This window comes from Macrobrachium nipponense, chromosome 29, assembly GCF_015104395.2.
Source record: "Macrobrachium nipponense isolate FS-2020 chromosome 29, ASM1510439v2, whole genome shotgun sequence".
In the NCBI taxonomy this organism is placed as follows: domain Eukaryota; kingdom Metazoa; phylum Arthropoda; class Malacostraca; order Decapoda; family Palaemonidae; genus Macrobrachium; species Macrobrachium nipponense.
Window position 1 is genome coordinate 3341301 of NC_061092.1, and position 25075 is coordinate 3366375.

Genomic DNA, 25075 nt, shown 5'->3' on the forward strand with positions numbered 1-25075 from the left:
GAAAAGTTAGTGGATTATTTCCATCTTTGCTTTTACTAAAATTATCAAGTCACTAGGTTTTGTCCATATTATTTAATCTTCTTAAGATATATATCTTTTAGCTTTGAATTTACGTAAAGTTTGCAGTCGGTGAAGCGATAATTCTTTTGTTGAAAGGAATTAGGTTCTGAGTACTCGTGCATGAACTACCAGGAATGTATATTAATATGAGAATGATCACTTGCAGACTCGTCCAACAACAGTTGCACCACCACCACCTACTGATGAGAAGCGAGACTCCCGTCATAAAGAACACAGGTCGTCTAGAGAGATGGATCTTTCTCCTAGATCTACCGAACCTCACACAAATGGGGATGACAGGCGTATATCTCGTGAATTTGATCAAGACACTGACCGTCCAGAACGAAACGACATTAACATGATTGACAGGCGACACAATAGAGATGTCCACCACTCACGAGACAATAAGGTTAACTCCGATGTTCAACAGTCCAGAAGATCAGAGCATCGTATCAATTCTTCTCACCCACAGTCACCAAGGGCATTGTCTCCACCCCCTACAACTAGTACATTATCAGGGGTAGTTTTACCACTTATATCAGAGGCAAGTAGCTGTGATAGCTGTATAAACAGGTTTGGGAATTTTAGTACTTTTTGCTCACACATTAGAATGGAAAATATCTTACTTGTAAGTATCTATTGCCAAGTGTAATTTATCTAGAGGCAACTACGTTTTCTATGATTGATGCGTTTTTTTTCGTGAATTTTTCCCAAAAATAACTTACATATCACGTCACCTGTGAACTTACGGAAAAAAATTTACTGACGCGCTATGTGTCATCAGATCACAAGAGGGTTAAGTTAAATCTGGAAACTTTTCTAATTTCAATAATTTTATGTGGAATTTACCTAGCAAAGTTAGTTTCCAGTAAGTGACTGTGTTTCTTCGTAATAGCTCCTTATCAGAGCTGATCAAGCATGATAGTGGTGTTACAAGTGCTGTAGGTCTTAACAGTTGATTATAATGTCATCTTTGATCTGTTGAAACATATTGATGACATTTTGTCATGCTCCAAAATTGTCAAATTTAAAATCTTGAGTAACGGATGAATTAAGTCTACGTAAAGTAACGTGTTGTATGTTAATTGGTTTAAAGCAGGCTTGTTGATGAATTAAAATCTCAGCTTTGTAAAAACTGGATCATCATTGTATATTATAATGAAGATATATTTTTCTTGTTTCAGAAGTAGAAGATTGTGGAAAGTTAAGTGTACTACTTACCCATTTGATTTTAATGCTGTCTTCTTATTACAGCTTCAACGCCGTCATCGACACAACAGTCGAGGTGGAGATTCTCATCGCACAGATGCCATTGAAGAACTGAAGTCCGCCTTCGAGTCAGCCGAACGATCAAGTCCAGGAGTTACAGATGCATTTATTCGTGATTTGTTCACAAAATTAATACCTAATATGACTGAATCAAGGATTAGGCAAGCACACGATAACTTGTCTCGGTGAAACTCTGGTAAGACGTTAAGTGAAGATGTGAGAAATGTGTATTTGCTGCTTTGTTAGTGATAATCTTAACCAAAGGTGTGGTGACCACCTTTCAAATCTACCAAAATGCTACATGTGAGCGTGTGACTCGACAACTTTTGATGTGGAATAGAAACTGAATATCCCCAGTGAGACCTCTTCCAGTCTTGTCCAGTGTGCAAATCGAGTTCTCAATACATTTTTCCTTGCTTATTTTTTCTACTGTTCTACTGTTAGAACTTGAATATTATGTGGGGCTTGTTTTTATCAGTATCCTGTACAGGCAAATGTATCATTTTGAAAGTAATCTTTGGAAAAACCTGCTTGCAAGCTTTGGAAGTTTAATTTTCAGTGAAAAGAAATGGAACAAGAGGTTGAGATCACATGAACAATGGGAAAACTGTTCCTTGAGTGAGACACGAAAACCGGCGTGGCATTGTACATAACCTTTGACCTCAGTGCCTCAAATGCAGTGTCTTGATTGGTGCCCACATGTGGGTGGGCTCTGTGCAGCACCCAATTCCTGGTAATGATTATTTCCTTTCAATTCTGCTTAATTTTCTTTCCTTCCAATTATGTTTTCATCTTTCACCTAAATCTACAGATTCAGTACATTACCAAAATTATTTAAAGTAAAAAATTTACCAATTAAATTAAAGATTGAAATTCTTTATTTGCGCATAACTTGAAGACTGAAATTAAGAATTTATTACCAAGGAGAAGGGAAACCCTTACCCTTGTTCTGTAACATACTAGTGTAAATAACGTGAAAATGTGTGTGTGTGTTTTTGAAAGGTGTAAATATATTTTGTCGGTTTTACCTATAAAGAATCAAATGTAGTTTTGGTTTATGAAGCAAACGGATCCCACCCTCTAAATCCATATCATAGTTACTGCTGAATTGAACTGCATATGGTTTTGTTTTATGAGGCTTGTTTCAAAACTCTTGTCATTAGCTAATAATGTTCATCCTTAGTGGTGACTAATTTCCAGCCAGTCTCTTTGAAAGTAATTTGATTTTACTGGTGAAATTTGAATTTGGCTAGGGGTGCCATCATGGCTGTGTTTGCGAGAGTAATTTTTATTCATCATCCCACATTTCTTTTTCGACTCTGAAATTGAAATTAAATTACAGGAATTGAAATTGGGTCTGAAATGTAAGCCACTGCTTGAATATCTCTGCCATATATCCCTTGTGATACTTGTCCAATTTTAGTAGCCAAAGATGTTACAATTTTTCTTTGTTATTGGGCACGTCGTCTTCTATAGTGTCAAAGACATTGTAGGTTGTATCTTATCTTTGATTTTAATGTCTGTGCTATTTATGGCAGTTCTATTTCTTTTATTTTCCTTTTGTTGAACAAGAAATTCCTTACAAAACAACATTCCAGAACTGGTGATTTTCTTGTTAACGGAGTAGGTTTGATTTTCACCTAGTCGTACTTTGGTAATGTGACATTTAAGTTACTGTATACTTTTGTTACTTATTTTTTTTTAGTAATTGATCAGAATTATTAATTGAAACCTGTTCATCTTGTGTAAGGAGTGGTTCTACCTTAAGGTACAAGCAAAATTGTGCATAATTTCTGCTTGGAGTAAAAGACTTTCCTCTGGAGCATTATTCGCTGTTCTCATTTTCTACAATTAAAAAAAAATTTTAAATCATTAACAATATAGGGTGCTGTGATGTTGAGAATTTGGAAAAAGAAAAAAAACTACAATTAACATTTTAAAATGGGTTAATATTTTTTATGTAATTTGATATGAAACCTGAATGACTTTCATATGGCTAGAGAAAATTAAATTTTATTGTATTCATCACACATTCTTTACGGTAATTATATTCCCAGCTAAAGTTCCTTATAATCAAAATGTGTGAAATTCTGGTCAAATTAACAAATAGCTAAGTACATCTCTAAAACCAGTGTTATATGCCAGGGAATGGCAGTTGTCTTACTCCATCATGTATTCAACAGTTGCCAAATTCTGTAAATAGCATAGTTTTAAGTGTAAATACAAATTAATTTTAGTTTTTCCTTGAAATAATGTTTGCCAAGAGAAACTACAACCTTCTGCAAGTGCTGCACCATTCATATACCCTTTTTCTTATGGAAGCCTTTAAAAATTTTTTGCACATGGATTTTGCAATTTACGTGAAAACCCTGTAATTTGGTCATCATAATTCTAATGAATACTGCTCCAGTAGGGTATTCTTTTTCTGTCTGTCCAAGTGCAAAGCCATTCAATTCCGCCGAAGCTGAGATTCTGTGATGTGTTGTCAAACAGTAGGGATTAAACATCAATTGTAAGAACTATGCTTCGCGTGTGATTTTTCTACGTACCAATTTACGGTTTTGTTGATTGTACTGATAAGCTTAAAAAATCACATTCCAAACTGATGCATATTTTATTTTCTTTGCATCACTTTTACAGTATTTTATTTCTGAACATAAGAGGTTCTGCTATACTGTCTTTGATAAGTGGTAAGTATTTGAAATTGCAAAGCACTTGCGCTGTCAAAGTACTATCAGTCAGCCTTACCCATATGTACTTATGAATGTTGGTTCATCATAGTTTTTTACTTTATAATCTTTTTGCTTTTTATTTACCAAAAGCGACAAATTTTTATTTACCAAAAATTACTTAAAACTTTGTCATCCAATTAGTTCATAGGTACGTGTTAATTCAATCTTCCAAGTTTTTGCCTTCTGGGACTATTCTTAAGAAGTTTTGTATATATATATCTCATCCCCCTGCTACTGTTAATGCAGATTATTGTAAGTAAATGATTTATCTTGTTGTAGGGAGGACATTTTCTTTCATCAAAGAATGGTCCTCTACCTTGTATGTACAGTATGATGGTTGATGAATTAATAAATCTAGTAGAACAATCATGTAAGGTGGTCTTACGTTTTTCCTTTTAATATTAGAGTTGATGACCTGACTATCCTTGTCAAGAGTTCTTTGTATGAAAACACTAATGTATGGTGTTTGTTTAGGATGCTCATTCTTGCATGTGGCAGTTTAATCTGGTATCTTGAATTATTTTTTAGTCTCCAGTCACTCTTGATTTAGGCCTTAGCACAGTTGACCACTGAAAATTGAGTCAAATTACTCTTACTTGATCATAACCCTTCTGTACCTTTTACTATTGTTGTTGGGGATGTCTGCATGCTCCAAGTATTACTTGGTGGATTATTCTAATCTTTGAGGACCTCCACACACCACACCTCCCAAAACAAGTCTAGACTTATTGACACTTTTGTCTTCTCTGACTGATTGCAAGGCTTGTACTATCTTCATTGTTTTTTTTCAGCACTTGGAAAGTAAAGTTTTGTCATATAATTGTCTCCTTTTCTGAGATGTCCTAAGTGTTCATTGCCAGGTCCAACCACTCTTCTATTTCTTGCTTAACAGCTTACCACTACCCACAAACATGTTAAATTCCTGAACCTCTTTGTTAAGTGTTATTCCTTGCAGAAAATACTGATGGCACTTTGGTACATCCTCTTTGCTGCTGGTTTAATTGGCATATTCAAATCTAGACAGTTTCTAATATTAATCACCCAATTTTCTTAATTTACCTTGAGATTGATGGAAGAATTCTGTCAGCCTTCCACAGACTGATTTCTGTGCATAAGCTGTAGGTCTATCTTGCTGCTCTCTGAATGTCATTCTTCATTCATCTTCCATTCTCCTTTCACTTGATCAAGAAAAGATCATTTTTTTTTCTTCTCCTGGCACTGGCAGCAAGTTTTGGATCACATACTAAGAGATGAAGAGATGAAATACTTGATAACAAGGCTTCATGACTGAGACTGCAAGCTGTCGTAGCTGGTGCTGGGTTCAACTCAACAGCTTATACTGACACACAATCTGTGCTGTGACTGAAACGTATCTCACTTTAGTTTCTTTTCCTCATTCACATTCTCTTCATACCTGTTGGGCATCAGTGCTGCATTTTTTGTCCATGCAAGTATCGTTATATCGAGAACATGTCTGGGAACCTATTTCTCTATTTTTGGCACGAGGATGGGCTACACCTATCAACGAGATGTTTCATTCATGGCCCACTGCTTTACTTACAAAAAGTGTTTTTGAACACTGTCCACTACCTGGTAAGAGCAAGGTTTATTATTTGTTACAATGGAAAACTATAACTAGTATTCCAGGCATGAAAATTGGTGTTAACTACTAAATTTCAAGTATGTTCAGCCACTACCACATTGATTACTATAACCCAAAACTCGGTAATGTTCACCTTGCTGGGAAGTTACTTCCATCACTCTAGTCGTGACCAATTTGGAAGAGGCATTTCATCCTCTTACTCAACATGCTTAACCTCAAGAGAAGGAACATTTAAACTCTCATATGCACATTACCTTAAAAAAATTTATTGGAAACAATTTGCAATACTATGTTCCAACCCTATCTTGTAAAATCTCAAATAAAAATAATTTGTATATAGCATCACTATATTGTAATATGTGAAAGGCTTGTGAAATTCAAACTTACAACAAATACAATAAAACCTATTCCATAAAATCCTTTTAGCAAAAATAATTTATGGTTGGCAATAATGTTAAAACTTTCAATAAGATTTTGACATTTACAATATTTGTTTCATATGGAAATTCATTCATCATTACCGTTATTCACTATAAAAATATTAACCCAATTGGAGGTAGATTAACCCAATTGGAGGTAGACTTTAAGGTTTTATTGCATCCACAAAATCAAAATTTATACAGCACAGATTTTTTATATAACACTTTAGCCACTACATCTATTATATTTACATTATGAATAGAAGAGTTCCAATGGAAATGTGACAAAGGATTGCAAAGTAAATCTCTGATAACAATAATCAAGATATCATCTTCAACACTAATTTAGTTTGCACAGCAAACAAATAAATCTGTTAGTATATTTTATATACAACAAAATTGTACTTAAACTGGAAGTTCACATGTGGTGACTACATGTCTTTGGACAGACAAGTCTTTCCACTGCTATGGCATCTGTTTACAAAAATGCATCTACCTTTGGATTATTAAATTAAAATGAAGGGTATAAAAATATCTTGGATCTCTGAAAGTTTAACTTCACGAAGTCACGAGACATTAACAGGTCGAAAACTTCCGTAGCCATACAAAGGCTCTTGTGTCAGGATACTGAAGAGAACTATAATCTAATCTTTGTATCTTAACCAATTCATGTCTTTTTCACAAAGACAATTAATAATGTAAAGTTCTGAGGCACAACAATTAACATAGCACCAATCTGACTTCTCCCTGTCATGTCATCATACTTCCTTGAGTAAATAGTTTAAGAATCTTATTGACACAAACTTCATTACTTCTGTATTAAAAACATAAAATGAGATATCAGTGAACACTGAAAATTCACTGCCCCTAGCTTTTTTCTTTCTTACGAACACTTCTTTTACAACTGTACTTTGTCATGATATCAACAATCTTACCTTTGTGATCAAACAATTTATGCATCTGCGATCTTGCCTCAATCATCTGATCTTTGATAATTTTTGATCTCTGAATATTGGCTTTTACTAACTCTGAGAGTCTATTTACATCTTTCTCAAAATCCTGAAATAGAAAAAATCAAGTTATAAAAATACAGGGAACCTGCACTGACCTAACAAAGATTTACAAGAATCATCTAATATGAACTGATATTTAAATAACTAAAGAGCTTTTACTTACACATACCTTGTAAGGTTTTCGTGGATGAGTACGTTTCTCTAGCGACGTGAGAAGCATATGGAAACGTTCAACTACTTCTCCCTCCAAGTCTACCAAATCATCTACTTGACCAGATAAATGAACCACCTGTTAAGCAAAATACTATTATAACCAAGATCAACTTAACATTCAATTCATATCAATACTGTAATCATGATCACATTTGCACCACATCAAATGTTCAGAAAACATTCTACTTGACCTACTAAAACAGACCCTATATAAAGAAACACTGAAATAATCTGAGGTTAGCTGTAGTCTTTCCACAAAAATTTGGTTAAATTCACCAAGTTGATTTGATTGTGCAAAGTTAAAATGAATATAAAGCATTACTTCACCTGGTTGCACATTAAAAATCTCAAAAGGATTATTCATTTAGAAATTTGAAATTTTAGGAAGAGGAACACTTAAATTATTTTTCTAGTTTTTACTAATGTTAAAACAATAAATTATGAAAGTTTATCAAATATCCAAGATAACACTTCTTAAATACATATATACATTTACTGACAATGTAAAACTATACCTTACCTTCCATCCATTAACCCGCTGTAAGGCCATCTTTTGATTTGCTATCTCATTGACAGTCATTCTCTTTTCGTCCTTGGGCTTAACATCAGTATGGCGGATAAAATGATTATGACGTGGTTTCCAAGTTTGTCGGAAACTATTCAGTAAGGACATGGATGGACGATTTGTTATAACAACAGTGGTGCTGACAGCATTGTTTCCATTACCACAGCTGCCAATGCTACTTCCTCCACCACCAGGTTCTGACCACCCTTCACCTTCTTCATCAGTCCCTTCCACATCTGAAAAAATTAAACTCTCTTTAGCAATTGTTTTAACACCAATACCTGTTGAAAACAACTTTACAACCTGTCATAACATACTTAGCTCACTGAATTACTACTGTATGGATTTGACTCAAAAGCATTCAACACCTGAGATAACCCCAGAATTTACAAGAAAATAATATACCAAAAATGTGGATAATTTTTTTTTTTTTTTTGCTAAACATATCCAACATTATCCTGTCAATTGGCATTAGGTCAATACTAAGGAAAAAACAATAAGGAAGTACCTTTAACCTAGTTTCACAAATACTAATCTATTCTTTTAACCTAGTTTCACAAATACTAATCTATTCTTTTAACAGAATATTCCATTTACTTGGGTACAGTGATCTACAATACTACAAAGTAACTTGAGAACATTATCCTAAGTTAAGAATAACTGAACCAGTTCCAGTTCAATAAAACAGTCATTTCAGTACTGAGGGATGATGAGCAACCATACCATGATGATCTTCAGCCATGTCCCTCTTGAATTTTTTAACAGTGTGATGGTCCATGTCATCTTCACTAGAACGTGCCTCCTGGAGTTCATTGCCCATTCTGAAATGTTTGGGAAGAATATTACTAATAATTAAGATTTATTTGAATGCACAAGGCAAATTACACTGTTTTTCAGTCACCACACTTCCTTGTTTAAACAACTGTTTCTCTTATACTTACAATTGTTGCTTTCTTGGTTTCTTTCTTGGTGAAATGCCATCAGGCAGGACCTGTCCTGACCCTAATGAACCAGCTCCTGTTAGATGTGGTTGTGGAACTGTAAGGGTTGTGGGAAGAGCATTGGCTCCATCTACTGTAGACACAGTAACTGGAGGTCTTGGTAAAACAATTGTTGCATCTTCTGGTGGCTCTTGTTTCAGGTTTGGTGGCGTGTGAACACCACCCCCACCTCCACCCCCAGGAGGATTGTTGCTGCTTCCATCCATTTCTTCAATTTGCAACCCTGATAAGGATGAGTCTTAAGAGCACAAGAACGATAACAGTTAGTCCAAATAAAGACAACACGAATTAAAACCAAATTACCTTACCACAGAAAAAGACAGCTCATATTATTTGACAGCTAAAGCAAATGAAGAACCAAGATGAAAATGCTTGAGGAACAGTTAGTGCAAGCACAGCAACCAGAATATAATAACCCATATTGTGAACAGTTACCATTCCTTCAAAACATTTAAATAATTTTAACTGCTCTCTGCAAATCAAAGTTATTCTTCATGTACCTTACCTTAATTTTGAATATCAAAATATTGCAGGCTCTTTTCCTATATTACAAGAACCTATATTGACTGAAAAATGGTTACTTATGCGTCATCTCATCCCAAAGAACTAATGCTTTAAAATTTATACAACATAAATCTTTAAAACCATTTCTGTAACCTAATTCCACTCCTTCACTGCCAGTGGTATTTTGCATCAAATCTGTTATCGGATCAAACTGCATTTCTGTGCTGTAATACTTTTCTATTTCTTAACTTCAAACAAAATAAATTATTGGGAGTTTCAGATGACTTGAAATTTACCATTTATCAACAAAACAAATATATAGTTATTTTTCACAAAGTACAGTATTATAAACCAAAGATGATTACTAATCTAAAACAGTACAAGATTATGTATCTTGAGCAGTAAAATTAAAATCTTCATTCAAATTTTGAATATACTAGCCACAAAATAGTGGTCATTTTTTAAATCTTTCTCTTTTCATAAATGTGGACACCGACAGGTTACCAAGGTGTATACAAAATTGTTAGTTAAGTATATTATTTTTATTGGTTATTAAAGATGTCCCCTTTAGGCTCTAAATATGCAACACTGAAACATGCAAATTTAAAAGCTTGCTACCAACAGAACCAAAGCTATTGGGAATAAATAGTACAGTATTTACAATAATCACCAAGCAAACAAAAACCATGTACCAAAGACAGAAACTATTGGGTAACTGATATGTTGAGACAAGAAGTAATATGAGGAAAAAGTATTCTCCTAAACCAAAGTCCAACATAAAGTGGCCTGAAAGGAAAAATTTTCCCTTGAGAAAAAATAAATAAATAAATAAATTTTTTAATCATGACAACAAATGGAAGTTGATTTGGTCAAGCTATTACAAATTCATTAAATATTTCCAAGGTAGTATCAAGACCCAAAAACATGGGCTATGGCTTTAAGAATACACATGTTGACCAACGAAATTCCTTCTGAGCTTTCAAGACATGACCTTTGGCTCTCTTATGCTTTGCAAATATAAAAATCCCCCATTGGAATCCAACATTAAAGATTCTTGGGTAATGTAGCTCTCATAGTAGCTCTCACAGTCTTGCCGGTGTATTTTACTTATTTATTTTTTCTATTTACTGCACAGAGGGCTTGTACTCACCTAACCAATTAGTATGTCAATTTCTACAATTAAAGTAGACATGTCTAATACTGTAATCTGATGAAAATACATTAACTACTACAGTCACATACACAGGGAAAAGCAAAATTAAAAATATTAGGCAGGGAAAAAATGCTAAATAACTAAATCAATGAATAATATGGAAAAGTTTGGGAAATTAAGCAATTCCACAGCTTAACCTTCAAAAAAAAATTGTTGTACATGGTTTTCATTTCCAATGTAAAATTTTGAGCCTAAGCAAACAAGCATTAACTAGGCTGCTGTAGAGGCACTTTCAGAAATAAACATATTTAAACAACTCCACAACACACTCAACAGCTAATGAAATGAGAATTCAATTTTCTGAGGAAGCTGGGCAATGAAAGCTGAACAGAAGCAATCAAATTACTAACGAACTAACTACTGGTATATTATATCTAACTTTTTAAAGAAATTTATAAAGCTCCACAGCTTTAATGAAGATAGTAAATGAATGGCCTCCTCCTAATGATGTCACATAACTTATTGTATAGTAATGCTGTGATAATCTCTTCCCTTACTTCCAACTCCATTTCTTCTCCCAACATTTCTCTTATATTTGGACCAAAATATTGGTCCAAATATAAGAGAGGAAGGAAGGAATCTAAAATCTAAGCCAATTAAGGAAGGAAGGAAGGGAGGGAGGAATATGAAATCTTGGCCAAAGGGCAAGTACTAGGACCTATGAAGTCCTTCAGCACTGGAAAGGAAATCGAGAGTAAAAGGTTTGAAAGGTGTATCAGGAGAAAAACCTCACAGTTGCACTATAAAACAATTTTTCGGAGGGTGAAAAGAGAGATGGAGGAGAGAATATGAACAGAGGTACCAATGCAAATGTTAAGCATGCCAATGTGTAATGTTATCTGTAAGCATTATCATGCAAAGTCTGGACAATTGTAAATCATTCAACAATACAAAATACTTCAGCATCAAGTTTCAGTTAAAATATGGGTTTATCCTGATTAAGAAAACTATTTTAATAATTTACTATAAAAACATCCATAACCAAAACATTATCCATACTTTTTCCTCTTAATCAATCAAGCAAGAAGAAAACTAAAATTACGCAACTCAAAAATTGTAATCTTCAGATTCATACACAAAGGGTTTCCTCTGGATCCAGGTATTACTTACTAGCTTCCTAAATAAAAAAACTGGCACAACTTTCTAACCTTATCTAATTACAGTATATACTATGTACGCTCTTTTCTGTCCAATACTTGGCCTCCCATACACAGTCCTTTTTCACATAGCTGTCTATCTTCCCTAACTTTACCTTGCTCAAATTTCATTTCACCTTTACAAAGAAATCTTTCAGACAAACCTTGAAGTCCACTATGTGGTCTCCATCAAATTACACTGCAAAAATACATCCTTTTTCCCAACAAATTTTTTTGTCCCCAATAAATCTTGAAATATATTACCTGGTGATGAGTTGGCAGATATTGTGGTTGACCCTGATGATGCATTACCATTCCCTCTAGAATCTGGACGTTTCGGAGATGGTGGAGATGGCATCGGAAGTGAGAGGGTTGAAGTCAAGTTCTTGACAGCCTTCAATGGTGTTCTGTATTAAAAGATATCAATATTGTCTTGAAAGTTGCTTAAATCACACTTTTATTAGCTGATAGAATCAACAAACTTCTGGCCCATAATTTTAAAAATTGTTGGCTAAGCAGTCAAGAGAAATTAAATGAAAATGTCACAAGAAATTAAATGAAAATTTAAATTGTGAAAAAAAATATCTTCCTTAAGAACCCATTATTGCAAGAATTCATCTTATTATTATTATAGGGCTTAATTTTTCCAGACCTCTGAGTCTCAAGTAGACTCTTCTCAGGCTGGTTAAAGAATTCATCTTAAAAGTCTTCACATAACTTATTAAAATTTACAAAGGATTGCAATATCAATTTAACAAGACTTAATAGTAGCAAGAATGTACACAAGGTCAACACTTGAAAATCCCGTATTTTTCCAAAGTTAATAAGAATACACAAGAAGGAGGTGAAAGACAATAACAAAAGATCACTGGAGATGTAATCGCTTTCAACTTACCCATCATTATCTGGTCTCTTGCGCAGAATTGATGGTCTTGGTGATGCATTAGGTTTAGCTGAAGGGGCAGGTATCGTACCTTGAGATGGAGGACATTCTCCACCTTGAACTGAACCACTAACTCCTCCTCCAACAGCGGCATTTGCAGCACTGGGTGCCACTCTTAATGGTGCTCCCTGTACACTTGTTGGGACATACTGAAAAAAATAACTTACATAACTAACACCGTACAGTATACAGTATTAAACAAAAACAAACATCCAAAACTAAGTCATGTCATACATATAAGGATTAAACTCCAAACATTATACCAGTGATAAAGCAAAAGATGACATCTTACCTGATATGCATTTTGGCTTTGTTCATAATAAAACTGCGGACCAATACTATACTGAGACATTGTAGTGACAACTCTTTCTCCTTGAGTAACAGGAACCCCACTTGTCACAGTCACTCCAGAGCCTAAACAATAAGAAAAATGAATTATTTTAAATACTACCACCATCAAGCAGTGCACTTAAAAAATTTTTTTATTGCATCAACTTATAAAGGTTAACTATTCATATAAAACACTTTACATAACACAATAACAATAATGCCTTGTAGTACTATCTATGAATAACACCAACTTTGAAATAAATTAAAGGACTAATATCACACCTGCAAATTCAGAACTTACAGCCCATATTGTTATGACCCCTCCAAACCCTGACTTTTCACCATATCATCATTTTTTTTATCATCCCTCTCTTCCAGATGACTCTTCTTAAAACACTTTAGGCACTGAATGTTTCATCCACTATTTACAATTTACAACCATGAGCATCTGAGATTTCCCAGATGAGAAGATCACTATAAAAGCTTGCTGCCTAGGGCAAATACTGCAGATCAATCTACACTTCCATTTATAGCCAATTTAAAATAATAAATGTATATACAAAGAGAGAGAGAGAGAGAGAGAGAGAGAGAGAGAGAGAGAGAGAGAGAGAGAGAGAGAGAGAGAGAGAGAGAGAGATCCAATTTACATGAATAAACTCATACCTGGATGGGTCCGCTGCAAGAAAACACTTGTGTGGGCAGGCTGTGGTTCTACTGCTTGACCGGGAGACTGTGCACGAACTTGGCCATGAGAGACTCTGGGTGAGGCTGCTACTGATACAGGACCTTGACTTTGGCTGGACGCTTGCTGTGGCATTACTTTAGCCACAGGTATAGTGGGTCCTCCCATAACCCTACCTACATTACTACCCACAACACTACCTCCTGTTTTAAGGATATACACTCATCTCAGTCTACTTTTAAGAACAAATGGTATGCAGTATTGAATATTACAAAACGTATATACAAAAGCACATTACTCGAATAAGCAATTCTATAGACCAATACAGTACAGTACCTACTTTAAGCATTAAAAAAAAAAATAATAATAAATAAAAAAAGACATGTAAACCATACCAGGTCTGTGCTGAACACTTGCTGCTTGAGGATGCTGCACACTATGGGCACTGACTTGCGCCTTCTGTGTAGGAACGCTGGCTAAACCAGATATTTGAGTTAATGCTAATGGTGGCCCTTGTGCTGGTTGTGTTATGACCTTTGGCCCATCAGGAAAGGCAAGAGTCTGTGTTTGTACTCCAGCTTTAGTGCTATGATGGGGTGCAACTGGCGTTCGAACTGAAAGAAAAATTATATTTTTATATACATAGCTATATTCTCTGACGTCACGACAGACTTTTCGAAACTCACGGCAATCGCCGACCATCGGTCAGGTGATCGTTACCTGTACGCCCCTAGATAGTTACCTGGAAACCTCAGATTTTCTCGCCCTCTAGTCTCCTGAGGGGAGGTGGGTGGGTTTCTAATTGTATATAACTGCTAGGTAAGTATATTTAAAAATTTATCTTAAAATAAAAATGTCATTTTTAAATATGTAACTGACCTGGCAGTTATATACATAGCTGATTGACACCTTTGGAGGAGGGTCAGAGACAGCAACATCGTTGTAAAACAACTACTTGATAGGTAACTAAAGATTCTTACCTGCTAAGGGAGCTGACTTGACAAGTACTGCCTCTTTCAGTCTGCTCTCCTTAGGAGCTCCAGCTAAGGGATGTGACCTGTGCAGCTGATAAGCTCAAAGGGGTCTGTCGACGGGACGTGACCTCTATGCGACAAAACCACCTATGCCCTTGATATGGGCTTAAACAGGCAATAGACCACCTAACCATTCAATCCTTACATACAAATGATTGAAATAACACACGCATACTCTAGACTGTTGAAGGTCTCCCCTAACCTTCAACAGACAACCATAAAAACATCAAGGGCCTAACATGTAGGATTAGAGGCATCAACTCCTTCACCTATCACCGAGCCAGTGGCTACGAACGGTCCAAGGGTTCTGCAATCTTCTTAGACCGTCTCTATCTGTCTAAGATAGAATGAAGAAAAGACGGAGCTGCTCCTCCAGTACGTTGCGTCTAAAATGGCTTTTAGGGACTGATTCTTTCTAAATGCCATTGACGTCGAGACTGCTCGAACTACATGGGGTTTTACCTTTAGAGCCTTGTATAAAGTTTCATTGCACTCAATGTGAGCCTCCTGAATCACACTTCTAATAAAGAAGGCCAAAGCGTTCTTTGACACAGGCCTCCTGGGGTCTTTGACGGAACACCATAAGTTGTCAAAAGTCCCCCGGACGTCTTTGCATCTCTGCAGGTAAACCTGTAGTGCTCCCACTGGACAGAGTCCTTTCACATTCCTGACCTGCAAAGTCTCCAAGGCTGGGAATAGTAAAAGATCTAGGCCAAGGATTGGTTGGTGTCTCATTCTTGGCTAAGAAACCTAAGGTGGTCGAACAAACCGCTTTGGATCAGCTAAATCCCACCCTTTTGTCCATAGCTTGAATCTCGCTTAGAAAAAGTCTTTCTGGTTAAGTCCCTGGAAGAGCTTTCCTGGATTGGTTCAAACTTGCCAGACATCAAAAACCTTAATACTACGTCCAGGTTCCATCCTGGTAGTTGTTCACTCTTTTCTTTCATAGTGTCAAAAGATCTAATTAGGTCGTGAAGGTCCTGATCTCTAGACAAGTCCAGTCCTCTATGTCTAAAGACTGAAGCCAGCATGCTCCTATATCCCTTAATCGTAGTTGTGGCTAGACCTACTTTAAGTTTTAAGTGAAGAAGGAAGTCTGCGATCTGGCTCACAGACGTGTTGGACGAGGACACCTTCTTCTCCTTGCACCAGCTTCTAAATACCTCCCACTTCGACTGGTAGACGTTGATGGTCGACGTCCTCCTCAATCTGGCGATAGCTTTAGCTGCCTCTCGCAAAAAGCCTCTAGCTCTAAGGAGTTTTTCGACAGTCGAAAGGCAGTTAGATGCAGAGCGCGTGTATTCTTGTGATACCGTTTGAAGTGGGGTTGTCTGAGCAGATCTGGAAGCCACAGAAGGGTTCTTGGAACGTCCACTAGCCACTGCAACATCTCTGCGAACCAGTCTCGCGTCAGCCAGTACGGGGCTATCAGGGTCATTCTGGCTCCTTCGGACTGCGAGAACTTCTTCAACACTTTGAAAGGAGGGAAGGCGTACAGATCCAGCCCTTCCCAGTCCATGAGGAACGCGTCTACTGCCACTGCTTGTGGGTCTGTAACCGGGGAGCAGAACGTCTGCATTCTTCTTTTTTTTGTTGGTCGCAAACAAGTCTATGGATGGCTGACCCCATAACTCCCATAGAGTTTTGCATACCTCCAACTTGAGAGTCCACTCTGTCGGCAGGACCTGGTTCTTTCGGCTCAAAAGGTCTGCTCTGACATTCAGCTCTCCCCGTACAAATCTCGTTCAGAGGACGATATTTCTGTCCTTTGCCCATAACAAAAGATTCCTGGCTGTTTCGTTCAGAGAAAAGGAGTGGGTGCCTCCTTGTTTTCTGACATACGCTAGAGCAGTCACGTTGTCCATGCTTGTTTCCACTACTTTACCTGACACACACTCATCGAATGCCTGAAGAGCTAGAAATGCTGCCATCAGCTCTTTCTTGTTGATATGCCACATTTTTTCGGTCTCGTTCCATCGCCCCGAAATCTCTCTGTTCCCCCAGTGTTGCTCCCAGCCTAGGTCGGATGCGTCTGAGAGCAGTATTAGCTGTGGGTTCACTTGTTGAAGTGAGACTCCCTCTCTCATTTCCTCTGCTGAAATTGGGAAGGTGTCTGAAAGTCTTTGTTCCTTCCTTTTCCAATTCTTGTTGAGGTAAAATTGCAGAGGTCTGAGGTGCAGTCTTCCCAGGGAGACGAACGGCTCGATCGAGGAAATGGTCCCCAAAAGACTCATCCATTCCCTCGCCGAACATTGTTGTCTCCCCAGGAATTCCTGCACCCGAGTCAGGCATCGGTCTTGTCTCTCCTGGGAGGGAGAAGCCCGAAAATCCTGGAGTTCATCAGAACTCCCAAATAAATGATCGATCGAGAAGGCTCCAAGCGAGACTTCTCCATGTTCACCACTAATCCTAGTTCCTGTACTAGGTTCATGGTTATTTCCAGGTCCTCCAGACACTGTTACTTGGAGCTGGCTCTGAGAAGCCAATTGTCTAGATAAAGTGAAATGCGATCCCCCCTTCGTGCAGCCATTTGGCTACATTCGCCATAATTGCTGTGAATATTTGTGGTGCCGTGCTGAGACCGAAGCACAGAGCCCTGAACCGGAATACTTTTCCTTCGAATAAGAACCTGAGGTACTTCCGAGAGCTCGGGTGGATGGGGACACGAAAATAAGCGTCCTGTAGGTCTAATGAGACCATCCAATCTCCCGGTCTTAACGCCGACAGCACTGATTGCCTTGTCTCCATCGTGAATTTTGTCTTCACGACGAAGGCGTTCAAGGCACTGACGTCCAGGACGGGTCTCCATCTTCCCGAGCTCTTGGGTACCAAGAACAGTCGATTGTAGAACCCCGGGTTCTCTTGGGGTGAAACAGGTTCTATCGCCTTTTTTAAGAGCATAAGCTCTACTTGTTCTTCCAACGCGAGTCTCTTGTTGCTGTCCTTGTCACTCGCTGTTAAGTCGAAGGGAATCTAAAACTATGGGAGGTTTGGTGTAAAACGGGATCTTGTAGCCCTCCCTGAGGATTTGAAGGGTCCAGTTGTCTGCCCCTCTGGCTCTCCAGGCTTCCCAAAACATAGAAAGCCTGGCTCCTATTTGTGTCTGGAGGACTTTCAGTTCATGGCCTCCTTTTGGAAGGGGGCTTGCCGCCTTTTCTGGAGGACTTTCTAGTAGTTCCCGACGTGCCTCGGGACTGTCTACCTCGAAATAACTGTTGCGGCTGTTTCTCCTCTCTCGCTCTCTTGGCCGCAAACGAGGAAGGCAGAACCCAGCTGGCTGCCTTCGAGATCAGGTCCTGTGTGGTCTTCTGTGTCAGTGAGGTGGCAATATCCCTTATAATCTCTTGAGGGAAAAGAAATTTAGCAAAGGGGGCAAACAAAAGCTCTGCTCTTTGTACTTGTGTGACCCCTTTAGCCGTAAAGGAGCAGAGGAGGGACCTTTTCTTCACGATCCCTGCCGTGAAAATCGCTGCCACTTCATTCGTTCCATCCCGTAACGCCCTGTCCATACAAGACATCACGCTCAAGAGATTTGGTATGTCCGGTGAGTCCTTGTCTTCTACTTTCTTGGCGAGAGCACTGAGACCAGTCGAGAAAGTTCAGTACTTCAAAAACTCTGAACACGCCCTTCAGCAAATGATCAAACTCTTGCATCGTCCACAAAATCTTCGCTGCAGACAAGGCGTGCCTACGATTGGCATCAACGATACTGGAGAAATCTGCCTGAGAGGAGGCAGGGACTCCCAGGCCCAGGATTTCTCCAGTCTCGTACCAAACACTAGATTTTGAGGCCAATCTTGCAGGGGGAAAAACGATTGCAGTTTTGCCTCGCTCCTTTTTGTCTCTCATCCAGTCGTTCATCCTCGCGAGAGCTTTCTTGGCGGAAATGGAAAGGACCATCTTCGTAAAAGAAGTCTTATTCTGCGTCCTCCCACAAAGGAACTGAGACAGGGGAGAACGAGGGGCTGCGGGCTTGAAGTCTGTTTCAAAAAGCTCTTGAAACAGGAGCATAAGTGTCTTATAGTCAGAAGGGGGAGCTTGCTCTTTCATCTCCTCTTCAGAAACTACTTCCAACATCTCCGATGGTTTCTCTTTGTCCAGTTCCATATCGGATGATGTAGCCAAAGCCAAAGCAGGAGTGTCATTGGTCTCGATGCGCTCCTTGGCACTATGATCAACCGGGGCGTCACGCTTACAAGCGTCGGCGTCACGTACATTCCTCTCACGCGCGCTGGCGTCATGTTCCTTGCTCTCACGCGCGCTGGTGTCACGCTCGGAACCGTCATGTCCGAGTGTTTCGCAAGCATCATGCTTGTCCAAACGCTTCTTGGTGCTGACGCTTAGCGAAGTCTTCATAAGTCCCGGGGCGTCAAGCTGACGCTTTCGTTCTTGCAGCTTTTCCATCAGGGCTGACAGCTGCTGTTGCATGCCTTGTAGCATATCCTTGGTTTTATCGCCCCTCGAGGGCGAAGATGACTCGTCCGATTCGCCTGCACGAATTGCAACCGGAGGAGCAGATTTAACTAAGGCTTCCGACGCTCGGTAGGAAGCTTCCTTGGTAATTCCTCCCAAGCCGAAGGCGGAAGAGGAGCGTGCATTGATAGAGCTGTATTGCTCTGTTTAGCTGGGGAAGCTTACGATGACGAAAACCTCTCTGCAGAACTCCAGTGACTGCAGCCCGGCAGTTGCTCATCTGACGAGACCTCACTATCACGAGGTAACTTCCTCTTGAGAGGACGAGAAGACGTAGAGTGTCGCCATCCTCGACGCGGGGAGACGTCATCGGATGACGAACCAAAAACACTTGACATGCCTTTTCTATGGCTGTCTGAAGCAACCTGGGAGACGTCCACAGGTTTGCTCGAAGGCACGCCCCACCGGATACTAGAGCCTCTCGCCTCCCTTCGACTTTCGACTTTACGTCTCCCGTGGGTCCGGGAGCTTGTAAGAGGTCTGGGTCTAGGAGCGTGACAGGACCGATCGGACGCACCTTCCACTACACTGGCACTAACACTTAACTTGTCACTTACACTGACTTTTGTACCTGCACTTAGAGCACTTACAACAGTCCAGGTACGATTGCCCTGCTCAGTAAGAGAGGCAATCTGTTGTCCCATTTTTTCAAGAACCGCCTGAATACCTGCAAAAGTTGAGTCCTTAGCCCCCGACTTGGTGACAGGTTCGGGAGCTGCTACCTCTACTAAATGACATTCAGAAGGAACAGGGGGAGGAACTATGGGGTTATCTACCACTTCCCGACTAGCAGATGAACAGGAAAGGGAACTCTTAGTTCTTCTAACCCTATCTCTCTCAAGTTTACGGCCTCTACAATTCACACAAAGTGTGTGGGGATCAACAGAAGCTTTGGGAATTCTAACTCTACAACCCCCCCTTACTGCAGACTCGATAAACAACTCCAGAGTTCGACATTGTTAATTGAGTAATCCAAAAACAAATCCAAAATCAATCCAAGTCAACAACAGCGAAAGCCAATAAAATACTTCACCAAACGATGAAATACTCTAGCGAGTACGAAAGACCTATCAAGGAACCAACAACAACGATGTTGTCGGCTTGGGCGACAGAGAAAATCTGAGGTTTCCAGGTAACTATCTAGAGGGCGTACAGGTAACGATCACCTGACCGACGGTTGGCGATTGCCGCGAGTTTCGAAAAGTCTGTCGTGACGTCATGACGTCAGAGAATATAGCTATGTATATAACTGCCAGGTCAGTTACATAATTAAAATTTAAGTCAGTCCATATTTGAACTCCATCTATATTCTAGAATTTAGCAAACATATGGGACATTTATTTTCCACTTACCAATTGGGGTTTTGAGAGGTACATGGTGCTCTTGCGGTGTTCGCTGCATTGTGGGATGAGGTAAAATGGTACCAGTAGTTCCCGAAGGAGTTGTCATGGCTAATGCACCAATATTAGTGACAGCCTGTGAAGTCACCTGAAATATTCAAAAGGCAAAACTAAACACTGATACAATAAATGAATGTAAACCGCTTTTACGACTGACTGCTAAAACAGTTCAAGCACAACACTTTGTTTCTATGCTCACATCAAAATATACATTACTAAATAATAATCTTGATATTAATTTCCAGAAGAGCCTTTGATTCTTCAAAATTTGTATTAAATTCTTCACTATGCTTTAAAATTTCCCTCCAATTCAGTTAACCATACACTGTTATGAAAACTGAAAGTGAATATTTCAATTTCAATTAAATATACCCCTATACATTAAAAACTGATCTACACAATAAGAGATGAAAGCAGGCCTTCCTGTTCCTTTACTAAATCCCAAATAACTGAGAAATTAATACAGCAGATCTTACAATAAATGAGCTAAAAAGTGCTTATCATATTTGCTTACGCAAATGGAAAAAATTGAAAAAGTACTGAAAAATTATGTAATGTACAAATGAAGAGAACATACAAAGAATAATGGCAACACTCTAGATCTTGGGTTACCATGTAAATGAGGGGTACAACAAATTTTTAACAACCATGGATAAACTCACTTCTGGCCCATTTGTTCCCATAAACCAAAATGTATAATTCCCAGTGATATACATATCCACAACTTCAGAAAACTATTGGCACTGAAACCAAATTAGGATACAGAGTAACCAAATTTCTTCAAGATTTTTTCTTGACATACCTGTGATGATGATGTATCACTTGGTACAACAGGAGCTGTAGTGATTCTGACAGAAATAGTGGGAGGAGCTGGAGTTCTCATGGCACTTTGGGCATTAACTGCTGGTCCTGCTACTGTAGTAACCATAGGATTGCCCTGACTATACAAAGTACCAGTGGATCCTGCTGTCACACCTGGCCCAGTTGGGACTCCCCGAGTCACACTTCCAATGACACCTGTCATGTTTCCACTGTATTTCTGTGGGTAAAAAAAATAAATTGAGACCCTAGAATGACATAAATATGAACAGGTAACATATGTTAAATAGCCAACTACCTAAATGTTTTGTTTGTTTGTTTGTATGGTGTTTTTACGCTGCATGGCACCAGTGGTTATTCAGCAACGGGACCAATGGCTTTACGTGACTTCCAAACCATGTCGAGAGTGAACTTCTATCACCAGAAATACACATCTCTCACTCCTCACTGGAGTGGCCGAGAATCGAACCCGCGACCACCGAGATGGGACGCAAACACCACACCAACCACGCCACTGAGGCGCTTCTATCTAAACGTCATACAATAATGTTATGCCATTTAGAGAAAATTTTATCTGTTAATGTATTTCACTTTGTGCGTATTACTCAACATCTCTTGAATGTGCAGTAACACCTAAACTTAAAAGATGCTTTAGAGGTCTGGCCTTACTGATAAGTAACAAAGACAGTATATTACAGCCTGCATTAGATATCTTACAGTTAAAAGCAATTCCACATTAAGTTAAGTATATCTTAGTTTTACCAGACCACTGAGCTGATCAAGAGCTCTCCTACGGCTGGCCCGAAGGATTAGATATTCCTATGTGGCTAGCAACGGGACCTACAGCTTATTGTGAGATGAAAATCACATAGAGAAATTAATTTCTATCACCAGAAACAAATTCCTCTGATTCCTTGTTGGCAGAGCGGGGAATCGAACCCGGACCCTGAGATTGACAGTCGAGCACATAACCAACTCGTCCAATGAGGAACTGCAATTCCGCAAAGTTCCTAGCATAAACTAAACCGTACCTAAAGTAAACTGTGCATTCAATTTAAGAGACATATAAAACATTCATCACATCCAAAATGGTAGCATAAGAAAAAATCATAAGAATATGGCAGCTGATAAATTCATCACATCCAAAATGGTAGCATAAGAAAAAATCATAAGAATATGGCAGCTGATAAATACAAGTCCACTAAGTTGAGCCATAAACTTTTCATATATGGACATTTCGATCTCCCGAGGATCACTCATCAAAATAATGTCCTTTGGGACATGTTCCATAAGAAACTGTGCTTATACTGAATACTAATCTTTAAATGGCTTATTACCAAACTCCATTGATCATCTACAAACCTGAGGTTGGACTATTGGCTGAGTTATGTGCACAGCTTTGGAACTTGAAGAGACTCTTGGAGGGTCACTAGAAACCATTCCTCCTCTCATTGTAGTTGGGACTTGTCCCCGTACTGAGCCACTAGCCATGTTTCCTGATCGTACACCAGCATGGTAGGTTGTAATTGAACCCCCAGGTTGACCAGCACGCTGCACAGGGACAGATCCTCTTGGTACACTTAGACTGTAAGCAAAACCATGAGTTTTCAGTAAATGTTTAGATTCCAAGAGTTAAAACTTATAACCTGACTCCAACAATGATAAAGATATCTATTTATATACAATACTTGACTGGGTGACATTACCATAAGCTGCAAGAGTTCAAATCTTAAAGACTCTTCTCAATCATGAATTCATGTTTTCCAATGATAACCACAACCCATCTTAACATCTTCAACTGAAACCATATTAAAATTCAAATTACCTCAAACTTGTCCCAGGAACTCCTGGATGCATGGGGGGCCCAGATACCTTCCCTGTGTGTGCAGGGGTTGGAGCACCACGACCCCACCCGCTATTGCTTGATGCTGGGACAACTCGCTGGCTTACAACACTACCACGTCTATAAACAAATATCAGAGGAACTTTATAAGAAACATGGGAATCAGGCAAACTATTTAATCCAGTTGCAAACAAGTCAAATAGTTGAAAATGGCTGTCATACATTAAACAGGAAACAGAAAATACAATAATAGTACTTACGGTCCTGTACCAGTTGATGGCTGTCCGACTGGCTGTCCAGTTGTCCGCATTATAGGCGTTGCAACAACCTGGGACCTTGGAGCAGCCATATTTGCAACGGCTGCTGCTCCTCTGGGGATATGGTAAGAAGTAAGGTGGGCTGGAGATGATGAAGTAACAGCAACATTGGAGGCACCTGACCCTGGAGGATGGGACACTGTTCTAACTGAAGGGCCAGTACCACCACCAGTTCCAGAGGAAGCTAAATTGAGAGCTGCTGGATTGGCAGAAGTGCGGGATACTAATGTGACAGTTTGTCCACCTACACCCATGCTTTCAGTACGGCAAACTGTAAATGGGGATTCTAGTTACAAAATTTCAACCTAAATCATCTTAAGCAAATCATTCATGTGCACTGCTAAGTCAAGCCTTAACCATACCATAGGAACTAAACATGAACATAAAAGGGAATGTCATCTGAAACCTTTGGACATACAAGGCATTACAATAAAACATGTACATAGAATGAGGAAAAGAGTAAGGGATATTCAAAACAAAATCTAAATGCCAACAACCATCTCACGTAAGTTCTGACTTCCTTCAGCTCTTGATCATAAGAATATATACTGAAGCCTAACATAACATTTTACTTCACCTTTGAAAAGGCAAAGATAAATTTCTTTCTATTTAACATCAATAACCTGGTTGGGGAACAGTTTCTAAAATATTTGATTTCTAAACAAATAATTGATTACCAACACCATTACAATATTCCATGCTTAATCAACATGTTCATACCAAAGTCTGTTTTGGCACTGTGAAGTGTACTATATAACAACTATAGATTGCTAAGGACTTCAGGGTTACTAAATTCCAACCATAGGAAAAACTCCATTAACACAACCACACCAAAGTAGAAACATTTTCTGACAATTATTTCCATCATCATCATGCCTTCCTTCAAATATACCAAAGTTACCTAAAAGATGACAGCAACAGATTACTATAAAGTTAAAATAACAACCAAAAGTGAGTCCAACTAAGAAACCCCATAATTTACCAAATTTAAAAGGCTTACACCATCAACTAACGGGCAGTGAAATTCTCATGTTGTAAAAATTAAGAAGAGGGCAAGGAAAGTGCATACCACAACCTATCAGAGTCTGCAGGCTTAGTATTTAAACATTTTAGCTCTAATGACAATTCACTGATACAGATGGAAGTATCAGCTATTAATAAAATAAAGTTTCTTGAAAATTCAGCTTTTCAGAAAACCATAGGAGACGGAATGTTTTTGCAACAATCATAAAACTCATCTTGTACATAAGAAAGGAATGGTAGGGCAGAAGTATCTACAAGAAAACTCAAGTTATTCACCATACTTTGAAGCTGCATTTACTCCTATGTGAAATACTGGAGTGTTGAGCATAAAATTATACTCTATCTGAAGCAGAAACTGCTAAACCTTAATGAAATTCCTTCAAACTAGAAAGATCAGTTCCTTTACAGAAACAAGTTACTGCCATATCTCTCTAATAAACTTCAATAACATGGCACTGAAATGTAAAACAGTGACTGAAATAT

The 25075-nt window shown here is 38.6% G+C and overlaps 2 protein-coding genes across 8 annotated transcripts in view; one reads left to right on the forward strand and one right to left on the reverse strand.

Moving 5' to 3' along the window:
- Positions 1 to 4435, forward strand: part of LOC135206040 (serine/threonine-protein kinase 26-like) — a 116149-nt gene extending 111714 nt beyond the window's left edge. For all 5 annotated transcript variants that reach the window (XM_064237220.1, XM_064237221.1, XM_064237222.1 and 2 more), the window contains 2 exons: positions 227 to 604; positions 1315 to 4435. In XM_064237220.1, coding sequence (XP_064093290.1) covers positions 227 to 604; positions 1315 to 1518 — 582 coding nt within the window. In that variant the 3' untranslated portion in view covers positions 1519 to 4435. The remainder of the gene's footprint in view (positions 1 to 226; positions 605 to 1314) is intronic.
- A 1473-nt stretch (positions 4436 to 5908) lies between these two features.
- The window catches only part of LOC135206039 (histone deacetylase complex subunit SAP130-A-like), a 32312-nt gene continuing 13145 nt past the window's right edge, over positions 5909 to 25075 (reverse strand). The window contains exons 4-18 of one of the 3 annotated variants that reach the window (XM_064237217.1): positions 23513 to 23693; positions 23235 to 23372; positions 22772 to 22994; positions 21393 to 21629; positions 20543 to 20678; positions 14079 to 14297; positions 13665 to 13886; positions 12964 to 13085; positions 12624 to 12820; positions 11993 to 12135; positions 8816 to 9113; positions 8598 to 8695; positions 7830 to 8110; positions 7266 to 7385; positions 5909 to 7142 (exon numbers count right to left, since the gene is read on the reverse strand). In XM_064237217.1, coding sequence (XP_064093287.1) covers positions 6951 to 7142; positions 7266 to 7385; positions 7830 to 8110; positions 8598 to 8695; positions 8816 to 9113; positions 11993 to 12135; positions 12624 to 12820; positions 12964 to 13085; positions 13665 to 13886; positions 14079 to 14297; positions 20543 to 20678; positions 21393 to 21629; positions 22772 to 22994; positions 23235 to 23372; positions 23513 to 23693 — 2807 coding nt within the window. In that variant the 3' untranslated portion in view covers positions 5909 to 6950. Of the gene's footprint in view, positions 7143 to 7265; positions 7386 to 7829; positions 8111 to 8597; positions 8696 to 8815; positions 9114 to 11992; positions 12136 to 12623; positions 12821 to 12963; positions 13086 to 13664; positions 13887 to 14078; positions 14298 to 20542; positions 20679 to 21392; positions 21630 to 22771; positions 22995 to 23234; positions 23373 to 23512; positions 23841 to 25075 lie in introns of all 3 variants that reach the window. The other 2 variants (XM_064237216.1, XM_064237215.1) reach the window with 2 other exon arrangements.